Source organism: Leptonychotes weddellii, chromosome 15 (assembly GCF_054177405.1).
Source record: "Leptonychotes weddellii isolate Sample4059 chromosome 15, ASM5417740v2, whole genome shotgun sequence".
NCBI classification, from domain to species: Eukaryota; Metazoa; Chordata; class Mammalia; order Carnivora; family Phocidae; genus Leptonychotes; species Leptonychotes weddellii.
Genome location: NC_138383.1, coordinates 38,251,018 through 38,264,978, shown reverse-complemented (window position 1 = coordinate 38,264,978; position 13,961 = coordinate 38,251,018). Strand labels below are relative to the sequence as shown.

Here is a 13,961-nt window from a genome sequence, read left to right as displayed (position 1 = left end):
TGTCCTGGGTGGCCTCAGGACCGTGGCCCCAGCCTCACAGGTTTTGCCTTTGAGTCCTGAGCTGTTAGGAAGGAGAGGCAGGGAGGCAGTGTCTTGGGCCCTACTTCTGTTATCTTTGCCCGAACACATGGAAACTCACATTAGGCCCAATGACTGACGAGAAGGCACCTTGGAATCTATGAGGGGCTGGCCTCCTCCGAGGACGCGCCTCCCCTTCCTTCGGGGAAAGGCTGTGTTGACAGAAATAGGCTCCAACCTGCGTCTCTCCCAGCACTGGTCAAAATAAGAGCAGCAGCTAATGCTTTAGTCTCTGTTCTAAGAGCTTCACATACAAACTCATTTTGTCCCCACAACAACCCCATGAACAGAGTACTAGTATCAGGATCCGCAGTTTGCAGATGGAGAAAATGGGCCACGAGGGTTCATGAACGCGCTGAAGGGCTCGAGCTCGAGAGCGGTCAAGCAGGGATTCTGACAGGCGGTTTGGGTCCTCTGTTGGAACTCCTCTCAAATGCGCATCCTTTTAGTAATGACAATGACGCTCCCTCCATTCGCTGTGGCAAATTCACCATTTCTGCGGTGTCCTTCACATGTGTCTGATGGGTCCTCTGCTTGTCCTCAGCTAATCTGAGTGCCTGGGTCCCCAAAAGGATCACCTGATCCTCTCAACCCCGTGAAGAAGACAGAGAAGGTCATGGGATTAGTCTCATCTTCAGATGAGGAAGATGAGGCTCAAGGAGGTTATTCATGGCTTGCCCAAAGCCAGTGGTTTTCCAAAACGACAGTACCCATGAGAAAGAACGTGGCCCAGTACATACGTATACATACACATATACAGACAACAAACCCAAAGTTAGGTGAAATAGTACTTATTCTTACTATGTGTGATGCACACTGGTATTTTCTTTCTCATTTAATAAAAAAATGCCGGTTCAACCTACGTTGATTTCACAATTTACCAATGGGTTCAGATGCAGGTATGAAAAACAGAGCCATGAGTCTATGATTAATGGCAGGTCAGGTCTTGCCCTAGTTCTGGCCCCAGATTGCAGTCCTCGCCTATCTGCCACCCTGTCCATCACTTGAAAAACATTGCTGTGCCTACCGATAAACTCCCAGTGACATCTACCACAAACTGAGCTCAGGCTGTCACAAAGTATCTGCACATTTCTTTTCTTTTTCTTTCTTTCTTTCTTTCTTTTTTTTTTTTAAGATTTTTATTTTCTTATTTGAGAGAAATAAAGAGAGAGCGTGAGCAGGGGGAGGAGCAGAGGGAAAGGGACAAGCAGATGTGAGGCTCGATCCCACGACCCTGAGCTCATGACCTGAGTCGAAATCAAGAGTCAGATGCTTAACCCACTGAGCCACCCGGGTGCTCCAAAGTATCTGCACATTTAGATAGTTATTCCTTGGGTAATAAATGCCAAGGTCTCTGGGACTCTGGGTGACAACATCTCACACCACAGCAAGTACATAAATGTGTACTTTACAATTCTTGTGAGGATGAGTTTCTACTCATCTACATCTACATTTCTTATTCCCCATGTCTCAGGCTGCAAAACACCCAGGGGGAAGAACTTTACATTCCCTACTTACTCTGCATAAGATCTAGCCGCATCTAATGAGCACTTTCTTCAAAGGCAAAAACGCCTTACATCTGTGTAGTACTTCTGCCTAATATTAATAGTACTTCCCTCCCAGTCTGAGTCTCACAATGCCTCCATCTTGGGAGGAAACTGAGGCACCTTCCCCAAGGGCTGGGGCTGGTCTAATGCTTAAATGCCTCAGAAACACCATGGCTATGGTGTTTCTCAAACGACACAGAAACCCTTCCACCTCACACTTCCTGCCACGGGGCCTGGGGATGGCCACGGCTCACTACTCCTGGGAGGAGGAAGGACTGGGACCAGGAAATGACAGAGAGGACTCAGCTTGATTGACTGGTAGAGACTGCCCAGAGCACAGTGTGGAGGCGGAGGCTGGGCCCCCACCCGGACTCCCACCTGGACAGAGTACTGTCACTGATCAAAAAAGCCTGTGCATGGTCATGGGCCATGGGAATGTTCGCCATCTCCAACCTGGTTGTGCTTCTCCCGCCTTTCCCAGGGCAGCTCATGGAGGGCTGGGGCTGAGAGGCACTGGCCCCTTTCCGGCAATGACCCCGGCCCAATGCCAAACGGTCAGCAGAGCAGTACAGATTCTGCCCGCAGGGAAGGACTGGTCCAGGCCCCCCTTCTTCTCCAACTCCAAATGGAGTTTTCGAGCGTGACACTGACCAGCAAGCCAGAGAGTATATACTCACCAGCAGCAAGGCTTCCAGCTGGTTAATGTAGATCTCTTCGCTGGCCAGGAACCCCGAGAGAACCAGCTTCCTCATCTCCAGGCCTTTCCCTGCTTCCACCTGTAGGAAAGCAAACCAAGAGCCAACAGTTCATGAGAAAGGAGGCTAACATCCGAGTGACCTGTTTTCTTGCCTTTTTCTTCCTCTTTCATTAACACTTTTGTAGGGAATAGAAGCCAAATATATTTATTATAATTTGGAAAATACAGAATAAAAAAAGGAAAAACAATCACCCATATTTCTGCTGCTAACATATTGCTTTCTCTCCCACATTCTTTTTCCCACATTTCCTTATTTGTCGTCCACCCATCCATCTATTCCATCTTGTAATAGTGGGCAGGATAATAAAGGACCTGGCCTCACGTGTAGGGGCAGTTTAAGGGGGGAATATAGACAAGGGAAATCAGAGGGACGCCTGGGTGGCTCAGTCATTTAAGCAGTGGACTCCTGATTTTAGCTCAGATCTTGATCTTGGGGTCGTGAGTTCAATCCCAGAGTTGAGCTCCACGCTGGGTGTGGAGCCTACTTAAAAAAAAAGAGAAGAAAGAAGGGAAATCACAGCCATGACTGAGGCAGGGCATGGTCACATGGGAGGACCCAACAGGGGCTGGAAGAGGTTCCTGGAGGAGTATAAACTGAGAAGAGGGATAGAGAGGATGAGATGAAGTGGCCATGGGAGCCCCATCTTGTGGGGGCTCTGGCTACACCTCTGGCTTTATCTTTCTGTCCCCGAGGGCTCAACCCCACAACAGAAGGTGCTAGCTGTGGGGTCCTCAGCCTCACCCCTGTCCTCCCACCATTTCCTAACTGCCTCATTGTGCAAGGCACATATCCTAACTGGCCTCCTCCCCACTCCAGAATTTCTTCTCCTCTATGGCGATCATGCGCCATTTAGCCTTGAAAGTCCACCTTGCTAATCTCTTACAAGGACTGTGTTCCACCCCTCCCTTCTGCTGTGGACCTTGGCTCTGCAGCCCAGATTCTTCTAACTGACCTCTGCCTCTCTCTCCTCCCTTCACACCACACACCAGAGCCAGGTTAACCTTCTGAGAACACCACCTTACACCTGATGCCTATCAGGAACTTAATATCAATACTGTAAAACCTTGCCATTTCCAACGACATGCACGGATCTAGAGGGTGTAAAGCAAACTGAAATAAGTCAGTTGGAGAAAGACAAATACCGTATGATTTCACTTGTATGTGGAATTTAGGAAACAAAACAAAGAGAAAGAGACAAACAAAAAACCAGACACTTAACTATAGAGAACAAACTGATAGTGGCCAGAGGGGAGATGGGGGTGGGGGGAGTGCAGTGGGCGAAGGGGATTAAGATAGTACACTTTTCATGATTGAGTAATGTAGACAATTATTGAATCGCTATATCGTACACCTGAAACAAATAGAACACTATGTTAACTATACTGGAATTAAAAAAATAGAAACAAAAATATCAACACTGCAAAAACTGATTATTTGGGGATTCAATTAGATCATTCATTCATTTATTTATTTGTTCAACAAATATTTACTAAATGCCCACCAGACTCTGTAGATACACAGGGAAGCAAACATACAATAATCCCTACTCTTATGTGGTTTATAATCTAGAGGAAAGACAGTAAAAACAAAAAACAAGGAAATATAAACATATAACGATGCACTGTGATATGGGGTCTGGCTTATTCTTGGCTTAAATAACCTTTGCTGGCTCCTAGCACTTCTCCCGATTGTGCCGACCTCCCCCTGCCCACCTCCCCTGCAGCCGGCAGATCTCTGGGTCTTCCCAACCTGCTGGGAGTGTTGGGGCCTCTGCACTTTGGTTCCTGCTACCCAAGATGCCTGTCCCGCCCTGGCTCTTCTCTGCAGCACAGACCCTCCGGCCTGATGCGTGAGCTCTCTTGTGAACTGGCGGAGATTCGGCAGAGGGGGTGGGGGAGGGGGGCTCGACTCTGAAGCAATGACCTCACACTCCTCTGCACACCCCTGAAGGCCGGCACCACACAATACCCCTAGCATGTGGGCACCCCACATTTACTAAGCCTTGTAAGTTCTTTTCACGCGCCTTTAGCCCTCCTTTACCTCACTGGGCTGGGTACTGTATTTCTCCTGTATGCAAATGGAAGCAAACAGCACTTGGAAGAGGGAAGGGATGAGCCCAGGGTCACACAAGCCAGGAAGTGGCCGACCTGGGATTCCATCCTAGTCCTTGAATACCAGATTCCAGGCTCTCCCACCGCTTTAATGACTTCCTCGCTCTCACTTTCTTTTTCAAGCAACAGTGCTTACGTAGAACCACAGAACCCTCCCTGGGCACCAGATGCATACCTTTTCTTAATTTAGCACAGGCTGGGAGAGTATATGAAGCTATCAGAAATTTCTGAAGTCCAGAGAAGAGTGGCTTCCCCCAGCTGCATGACCCACAGTGTTCCCACAGCTTTCCCACTCTTCCCCAGGTGAGGGCCTGAATCCTTGGCCTTCCATCAGCAGCCCAGGTATCGGATCTGTGCCAGCCAGAGGCTGCTGCCCCCCAAGTGTCTGAAATGTTACCTGACCCTGTGATAGAAAAACAGGGTCACACATCCCAGTGCCCCAAACCTATCAATACATCACCTTACATGGAAAAAGGGATTTTGCAGGTATGATTGAGCTAAGGATTTTTTGATGGAGAGATGACACTGGATTACGTAATCTAATCACAAGGGACTTTATGAGGGGTGGCAAGAGGATCAGAGTCAGAAAAAGCAATGTGACCAGAGAAGGGGAGCAGGGGGAGGGAAAAAGACTGCAAGACTGGCTAGCTTTCAGGACCAGGATGGGGCCATGAGCTAAGGAGTACAGGGAGCCTCTAGAAGCTGGAAAAGGCCTGGGAATGGATTCTCGCCCCAGAGCTTCCAGAAGGAATGCAGCCCTGCTGACCCTTTAACACTTGTGTGTAAGAGAATAAATCTGTGTTTTAAACCACGAAATGGGTGGTCACTTGTTTCGGCAGCATTAGGAAACCAGTGTGGACACTAAGCTTTAGGGAAGGACGATAGTTCTGTATCGACGGCTTCACACGTACCAGGCACCAGGCGCTGTTCTAAGAGCTTTCCAGGGATTAGCTCACGACCATCCCACACTCTGGAAGGTGTTGTCATTACCCGCTGAGGCACAGAGTGGAAACTCCCAGCTGCCTGGAGCTGTTGGCCTTCAGGCAGGAAGCACACCCTTCAAGGGACAAGGTCCGAGCCTGGAGCAGGGCCGCAGCCCCGGCCCCTCCTGGTCAGACCTGAGGCGGCCTCCCTGCACGTCGCAGCAGCTGGACCAATGGGAACTCGCCTTCCATGCTGGGGGCCAGTGCGCCCCTATGGCACCCCACCCCCCTCCTGTTCCCTGCCAACAGAAGATTCACCTGAGGGCCTGGCAAACATCTTGTAAAGGAAGTCACTTGAGGGACACTGTGAGCTTAAGTGGAGGGCTGGCTGGCCTAGGACCGGGATGAAGACCTGGTCACTGCAGCTCCCGCCACGCTGTCCCCCACCTTGGCGTGAGCACAGAGCCCATGACAGTCCCTGCAACAGCCCAGTTCAGCAAGACCTCTCCTCAAGAAACTCCCATCTTAGGGTCCAATCTTGAAAGAGCTCCCCAAAAGTCAATAGTCACCCCCAAGAGTCCCACTCTGGGCTACTCTCCCTCCGAAGTTTTGGCTGGCATGGGGGTGGAGGTGGTAGAGAGCTTAAGCATGTGAAATTAAGTTCTGCTCATGTTACCAACAGGAGGCCTGTTCTTAGTTACCACCAAAAACCTCTTCCTTTTTCTTTTTTTTTTTTTGCTTTCCTCATACCCCCATGTTCCTGGCTTAGAATTATCTGGAAATTCACAATATTTTCTTCAATCCTGTGGGGCTATTCTTGTTTCATAAAACACGAGGGCTGGACATTCATTCATTCATTCATTCAGCACTATGTGCCAGGCACTGGGAATACAAATACAAAGAAAAGGCGAAAGAGACAGTCTCTGCCCCCAGAGAGCCCTCCAGAGGTGGTGCCCACATGCAAGAATCCTCAGGGCCAGTTCCCCGAAGAGTTCAGGGCCCCCACAGTCTGTGCCATACTGCCTGTCGGTCCCCGAACACAGGGAAGCTACCTTCTGAGTGACACTCAGACTGTCTCCACTTCCTCCCCAAGTGGGGCTCATGAAATGGCAGCCCCTGCGGGCTGGTTCACTCCCAGAAGTTCACACAATCTGCTAGGCTGAAAGTCTGTCAGCTCGAGGCCCCCAAATCCAAGAGCCCCTCTGACAGGGACGGTACCTACAAGGTCAGGTTAGCTAGCTCTGGCCTGGTCTTCTACAGAGTGCAGAGACTAAATATAACACTTCTAAAGGTTTGGGCCTAAGCCAAACCAAGATACGATCTGTCCAGGAACTGTGACCTCCTCCAAGACAATAGCGAGGACTGAACGGGCAGGGCCACCTGCTGTTCAGAGCCTCCGGCCAAGTGGATCTGCACCCGGCTCATGGGCCACACCACTTTTCAGGGAGCACCTGGCAGAATCTGTGCAGAGTAGATGCCACCGGGTCTAGGGGCTGTGCCCATGCCAAGCATCAGCATCAGGACAGGTGGCTCCTCTCTGAGCCAAGACAACGTGGAGACATCCAGCCATTCCTCCTTGTCCTAGCGCTAGGTACTGGGGAGCTCTCCTTCAGCTATTTCCTTAGCAGAATTTGGAGGGGGGGGCAAAGCCCACTCTCCTGTAGGCTGGATCCCTGTATTCCAGGCTCCCTGCTGTCTGAGGCTTTAGGCAGGTCCAGCAGTGTTTCCAAAGGCCAGGTGTTCATATCCCACCTTTACAGTTCTGTCATTCATACCACTTACACTACTGTCTACTTAATATCGTTCTTTACAACTGACTTCTTAAAAAGCCCAGCCTCCCAAGCATTATATTTGAAATCATAAGATATACAAGTCATATTTTTCCTAATACACGTTAAAATATAAACCTATTAAAGTGCGAAGAATACACCTAGGTGCCACCTAAAATCACATCACATCTCAAATCATCCTAAGTAGGGCCCACACTCCAGGAAACACCCGGACACAGGTGGGGGGACACAGGCGTGGCCATCACGGCCCCCACATGCTGGGGGCCGAAGACACTGGGGCCGGTGAAACAAATGTGGGCGTTGCTGACTATCCATTAAAAACTGGCACAGAATAACACCTGATGGGCTAATCTGCATTACAAAAGGACTTTTATTACTGACAAAGGAGTTCCTTTAAATAGCAGCTTTTAGATAGCAAGGCCGCAATCAGCCTTTCGTACCTTTAAATAGAATTGTATGAAAGATTTTTGGAAAGCATACAACACTTCAAGGCCAGGAGGTGGTGTTGCTATTGGTATTAACGTGATTATTAGTTAATAGAGAATTAACTCCTCAAAAGGAAGTCTGGGTTGAAAGACACAGCAAGCTCCAGCCCCAGCTCTGGAGGAAACCACTGTCCTATCCACCTCTGTCCCCCAGGAAGATGAAGCATCTCAGAAATTACACTGCAAGCAGGATTGATTTATAGGACACATGCTCAGGGACACAGCCACTGTTGAAGGTAAGTACTCCTGAAGTAAAGTAATAGCCAAGAGAACTACCTTGGATTCCCACCAGCGGCTGAGAAGAGGCTATCGTGCAAGACTGCCAAGACCATCCAGGACAGGAACGCACCCTCCAGAAGTGCCCCTTGACCTCGCACATGCATACACACACATGCTCATACGCACGTGCACCCGGTCCAGCTCTGACCCAAACAGAAGTGGTCTCTCCTCCGAAGTTCTTACCCTTTTATCGGAACCCTGAGGACATTCTCGTTCTATTCCTATTATCTGTGCACTTGTCCCCTTGCCCTGAACTGTGAACTCTTTGTGAGAAAGGACCATGCCACCATGCCATGTTCATCCTGTCTCTTCCTCAGTGCCAGGCAGAGTGCTTTGACTAGAACACAACCTGACAGTGTTTGTTGAATGACTCAATGAGGTTCCTCCCCACCCCTCTGCAGCCACCCTGCTTGCCTGCTCCCTCTACAGCTGACCAAGCTTGGTAGAGAGTGAGGTCATCCTGGAGGTGTTCAGGATGAGACGAGGGGCCTGGAATTCGCCAACACTGTCCCCCAGGAAGATGAAGCATCTCAGAAATTACACTGCAAGCAGGATTGATTTATAGGACACATGCTCAGGGACACAGCCACTGTTGAAGGTAAGTACTCCTGAAGCAAAGTAATAGCCAAGAGAGAGGGCCCCTTCCCCCATGCTGAGACAAGTCCAGGAAAACTAAGGCAGCAAAGAGGGGAAGACTCCACCTAGGCGCTCACAGGGATCTGGGAGGATCAGGGTTTTTAGGTGTGATGTGTGCCTGGGCCTCCTTGGCATTGGTGTGCTCCCTCCTTGGAACACCTCTGAGTAGGAGAACAAGGCCGGGAACATGGTACCCCCTTTGCAGGCTCCACGGAGCCTTGCTCACTCCACAAATTCACTGCACACCAGCCATGTCCCAAGCTGTGCAGTGTTTAGCAGTGACTACAACATGGTCCTTGCCCTGGAGGAAAATAGGACATAATTGAGGAGGCAGATTGTCTAGAGTTCTGAGCAGACTGAAATACGAGCTAAGACCCAGGTATAAGCCAGAGTCTAGAGTAAGGGTGGATCCATAAGGCAGCATATGAACAGGACCCCATCTGTGCTGGGGAGGGGTTCTCAGAGAAGGCCCATTAGGGACCCCCTACACCTCCCATCCCACACACTACTTAGCTCCCAGCCGGTGCTCTTGGTTCATTACCAGACCTTTCCCCATCCTGTTCCTGGTGGGGAGGTTGCTCAGACCCTAACTACAGGGACTTCTGCAGGCTTAGTGGAGATGTGACTTAACCCCAGTGGTCTGAGCTAGCACCAGATGAGAGAACCAGGGGTGGGATGCTAGCCACCGCCGGCCTCCCATTACATCTCCTCTCTCCTCCGCACCCAGGCCCACAGCTAGAGCTCCACCCAGACACCGCACATCAGCCATCTCCTGTGGGTCTGTAGTCTGTTTTTCACCTCCATTAGCTCGCCCTTGGAACCACACTGTAGCATGGGTGTGGCAGGGCTGCAATCCCCATCTTACAGGAGGGACCAAGAGGCCAGAGAGGCTCAGTGGCAGCCTCCTGCCCACAGCAATGCTCCGTGCACCACGCCCTCTGGGGTGCAGACAGGCCCGGCAGGGAGGGGGGCACAGATGGACACTCTGCTAGGCAGCCTGGCTTGCAGTCTGCAAACTCCCTGCCATACATTCCCACCGGCCTTCCCTTCTGGCCACAGAACAGAGAGGAGGTGAGCAAAAGGCTGAGGTTAGGGCTCTCAGGAGGGGGCCGACGACGTGAAAGCAAGGAAGAAGGAAGGGCTGGACAGCACTGGTCCCAGGGGAGGAGACGAAGAGAAGGAAAGGGGATTGATGCACAGACTCCTGCTCCGCCTTCAAGGCAACTCCTATGACAGGACAGGCGCATTGCTGGGGAGAGGGTTCACAGCCCCAGAGTGGGTGGGCTGGGGCCCCGCAGATGCTTCTTGCCTACGCCCACCTTGGGAAAAGTGCCTACCCACCTGGCTCCTGCCTGGAAGCCAACTGTTATCATCCCCTTTTCAGCTGACCCAATTCTTTTCCTTCAAGGAAGCTCAGTGACCTCTGGCTCCCAATCTCTCCCCACGTTCTCTCGCCTTAGGCCAGACTGATGAAGTCTCCTGGCGAGGAAGCTAGTGGCCCCTTTGGCCCGAACTTCCCAAGTGCACTTATCCTACTGTTGCCATGGAAACACTGAATTATGGCCTCCCGGTTTCAAGTCGGCCAGCTCCTCTGGGGCAGCAGGCTCACACCACTGCCGTGCCCACCAGGTGACTCATGTCACTGCCAGAGAAAGCCCCCAGCACAGCTGGCCCGGGGAAAACCAGCAGCCACTCGCGCGGAGGACAACTGGCCCAGGGGGAGGAGGCAGGCACTGCCCCTCTCCCCCAGGAGCAGCTGCCAGAGGGCTCGGCCCCTCGCACCCCCTCGCAGGCAGGCGCCCGCCCCTCGGGCCGGAGCGCGGTGCTTCCACCCAGCCGTGAGGTTTGTGCACAAACCAGCCATTTCTGCCCGCACACAGCTTGGGCAGTCAGAGCGGCTCGCCCTGCCCCTCCCCCGACAAGCATCCAGGGCGTGTCACATTCCCACCTTCACCGCCACCAAGAAGGGGGACCCTGAGCCGGGGCTGGTCGGGCTTCCCAGCTCGCACTCCTCCAGGAGAAACACATCTTCATCCTCCAGAACCTTGTCCAAAAAGCCTATAGCCTCCTCTTCCTCTTCCATGGCAGCCGGAGGCGCGGAGGGCAAACAGGAAGCGGGGTCCACGCAGCAGCCGCCGCCGTTGCCGCCGCCGCCCCGGAGGGAGGCAGGCGGGCAGGGAGGGGAAGAGCGTGCAGGGCAGGCCTAAACCAGCATGCTGGCCTCCCCGGAGTCAGTCCTGGCACCCGGCCACCGGCTCCCGATGAAAGGCTCCATTATGAACCTTTTCCTGCTGCCGCTTCCCGGCCCTCCCGCGCGCCGGGGCTGCGGGCCGCCTCGCGCGCGTCCCCAGCCGGGGAGTGGGGAAGCGGCGCTCCGGCCGCCCCGCCGCCGCCGCCGCCGCCGCCGCCGCCGCGAGCGCAGGGCTGTGACTGGAGGGACCGCGCGGCGCGCCGGCGGAGCAGGAGGAGGCGCCCCCGCCGGCCGCCGCAGCCCTTCCTGCCGTGCGTGCCGGCCCGGGCGCAGGCGGGGCCCCGCGCTCCCCGGCCGCCGCTCCCGAGCTCCGGCCGGCCGCCCCGCCGCCCCGCCGCCGCCGCCGCCGCCGCCGCCAGCCCCACAGATCCCGCCCTTTCTGGGCTCGGAGGCTCGCGTTTGCTATTAATACGCAGGAAATGCACGACTTGACTTGCGAGGTGGAGCCGTTCCCTCTCTGCGGTCACCGGCCGGCGGCTGGCGGAGGCTTCTGGAGCGCGGAGGAGGGGCGAGGAGGCCGCAGACGGGCCGGGCGCGGGGGGAGGTCTGCTTCCCAGAGACAGGCTTTATTTACGGCCCCTCGCCAGAGCCCGAGCAGGCAGGGGGAGGAGCGGAGAGCAGCTGCCCGCACGGCCTCCGGGAGGACCGGGCAAACCTCGCTGTCACCTTGGGATGGCCACAAGCTGAGCCTCCTTCTCATCTCTGCCTCACGTTCTGACACCTTTGCGCAGGGGAGGCCAGGGCCTGGTGAGAAAACAGTTTCTATCACCACTGCGGCTGGGAGAACAAGGCTTTGTGCAAAGGAGGCCTCAGCCGCCTCACCACAACAGAACCAAAAAGTGCCAGCCAGGCTCTGCAGCAGGCCCACCTTGGACGGCCGCGGGTGCCCCATCTCCTACTCACAGATGCTGCTGGGATGAGCACTCCCACCTCCTTGGGCTCTTTTACCTCAAGAGGGGCCTTGGCCCAGTGGAGCCCGCCCCACGGCAGAGGGTGCGAGTAACACCAGCAGCCCTTCCTGCTCCCAGCCTGCTTCCCTTGGCTTCCTCATCAGCGGCAGAAGCCAAATCTACCCAGACAGAGAAGTCCACATTGTGGCTGTGTAGGCCCCAGCCAGAGAGGGGCATGGTCTTACTCTCCCCGGGGAGGAGGTGAGGGGCAAGCCCTGGGAAAAACTCTTCCACCACACAACACCTAGGGCAAAGGTTGCAGACTCCAGCAGCCACGAGGGTGCAGGTAAGATCAGTGGAAGCGAGCCAGGTAGGCACCGGGTGGAGGGAAAAAGCCACCACTCAGCTCCAGCTGACTGCTGCTGGGGCAACGCTGCCCCATCTCAGGCTGCCCCATCTCAGATTGTCCTAGAGACGTTGGCAATGTGGATTCTTAGCTGATCTCTCTCCATTTAAAAACAGTGGCAGATCAATGATATTATAACAAAATGAAACATGGTGCAGTCTGAATGAAACACACCTGTGAACTGAATTAGGCCCACAGACAAGGTTGCTGCCTTCTTGCAGCTGGTTGTTTCTTTGAGGGAAGTTGTTGGGGGGCGGGGGTGGTGGTTTTCCCTGAATATCCCCTCTGTCCCATTTCCTCACCAGAACTGGCATCTTGGAATCCAATTCAGCGTCACCCACTACCAACCCACCACTTCCCTTTGTAGACCTGAACAATCAGGGCCACCACCTGGGTAGATCAAGTGGAAATTCAGGACTCTGGGTGGTGAGCCCTGAAGCTTCAGCCCCACTCAAGCCAACCCCCTCAATCTCCGACCAGCCCCTCAACAATGTCTCCAGCCAGGGATTCCCTTGAAATCTTCCTGATGCTTCTAGCTCACAATTCTCTTTCCTAATACACAGTTGCCAGGACCAGTCAGAGTGGCTCTTGGTGATGCAGTGTCTGAGCTGCCCATCAGTGTGTGTATCTACCACCAGCCTCCTTAGGCACACGTCATATCCCCAGTCAGGTGGTAACGGCCACAGCGGGGAGGACTCAAACTCTTTGGAAATGAGTTCCAGGGGCTCCTGGGTGGCTCAGTTGTTAAGCGGCTGCCTTCAGCTCAGGTCATGATCCCAGGATCCTGGGGTCGAGCCCCGCATGGGGCTCCCTGCTCAGCAGGAAGCCTGCTTCTCCCTCTCCAACTCCCCACGGCTTGTGTTCCTTCTCTTGCTGTGTCTCTGTCAGATAAATAAATAAAATCTTAAAAAAAAAATGAGTTCCAAAGGAAGGTCAACTGTGCACCATCCTGGGTCCACCTGGTGTCATTGCCTCTCCTTTCCACTGGGCACCTCAACTGAGAACAGGGCCCCTGACTGAGCCTCCAAGCTGGGTGGAGGGTTGAGGAGAGAGGAGGGAAATAGAGAAGAATGGAAATGGTTTATCCCAACCCCCCAGAAAACTCTGTGCAAGCTTTGAGTTTGAGATGGGGCTCCTGCCATTCTGTTAGAGCAGAGAATCTGTCCTCACCACTGACTCCCTGTCACCAAAGCTGAAATACAGACTGAGGGATTTGGGGTAGGCTCTTGGGCCCCAGGGCTGACAGGGTTCCACAGAGGCACACTCCACTTTACACTCCGCCCCCTCCCTCAGTCCCTGGTTTTTCCCTGTCTGCCTGGGCTGGGTTATAAATAGCCGGAGCACATCTGAAGGGCCCTTTCAGCCACAATTCCTCATTTGGTTTGGGCGGGCAAGGCTGCTCCCAGGGCTTGGGAACAACCGGGCCTGGCATTCCCCAGGGCACAAGCGTGCCAGCCCAGGGCTCTCTGCCAGCGTTTCTGTCTCCTACCCTGCAAGCTTCAAGTTCATGGCAGGACTGCCCCCACTGGTCAGACAAGCAGGTGGAACGGGAGAAGGGCCTAAAAGCCCAAGGGTCCCTCCTATATCCCTTCCCCCACCCAAGGGAGCATGAAGTACCCTTGGATGTCTCCTGGAGTATCCCCATCTTCATTCCCCACGCCCCTAACTGGCAAAGCCAGATCAACACCTACTTCTTCCCCAAACCCTGAAACCTCTCAGAAGCTGCTCCCTAAACATCTAAGGCATCTCTGCTCCACCCCACCCCAGCCGGCTGGAAATTCCAGTGAGTAACTAGAATGCCCTTCCA

General features: G+C 53.7%; 1 protein-coding gene across 3 annotated transcripts in view; it reads right to left on the bottom strand.

Annotated features, from left to right (window-relative positions):
• The window catches only part of ABR (ABR activator of RhoGEF and GTPase), a 173,788-nt gene that overhangs the window by 68,977 nt on the left and 90,850 nt on the right, over positions 1–13,961 (bottom strand). For 2 of the 3 annotated variants that reach the window (XM_006734527.3, XM_081806070.1), the window contains exon 3: positions 2,303–2,401. In XM_006734527.3, coding sequence (XP_006734590.2) covers positions 2,303–2,401 — 99 coding nt within the window. Of the gene's footprint in view, positions 1–2,302; positions 2,402–10,555; positions 11,016–13,961 lie in introns of those variants that run through there. The other variant, XM_006734528.3, reaches the window with a different exon arrangement.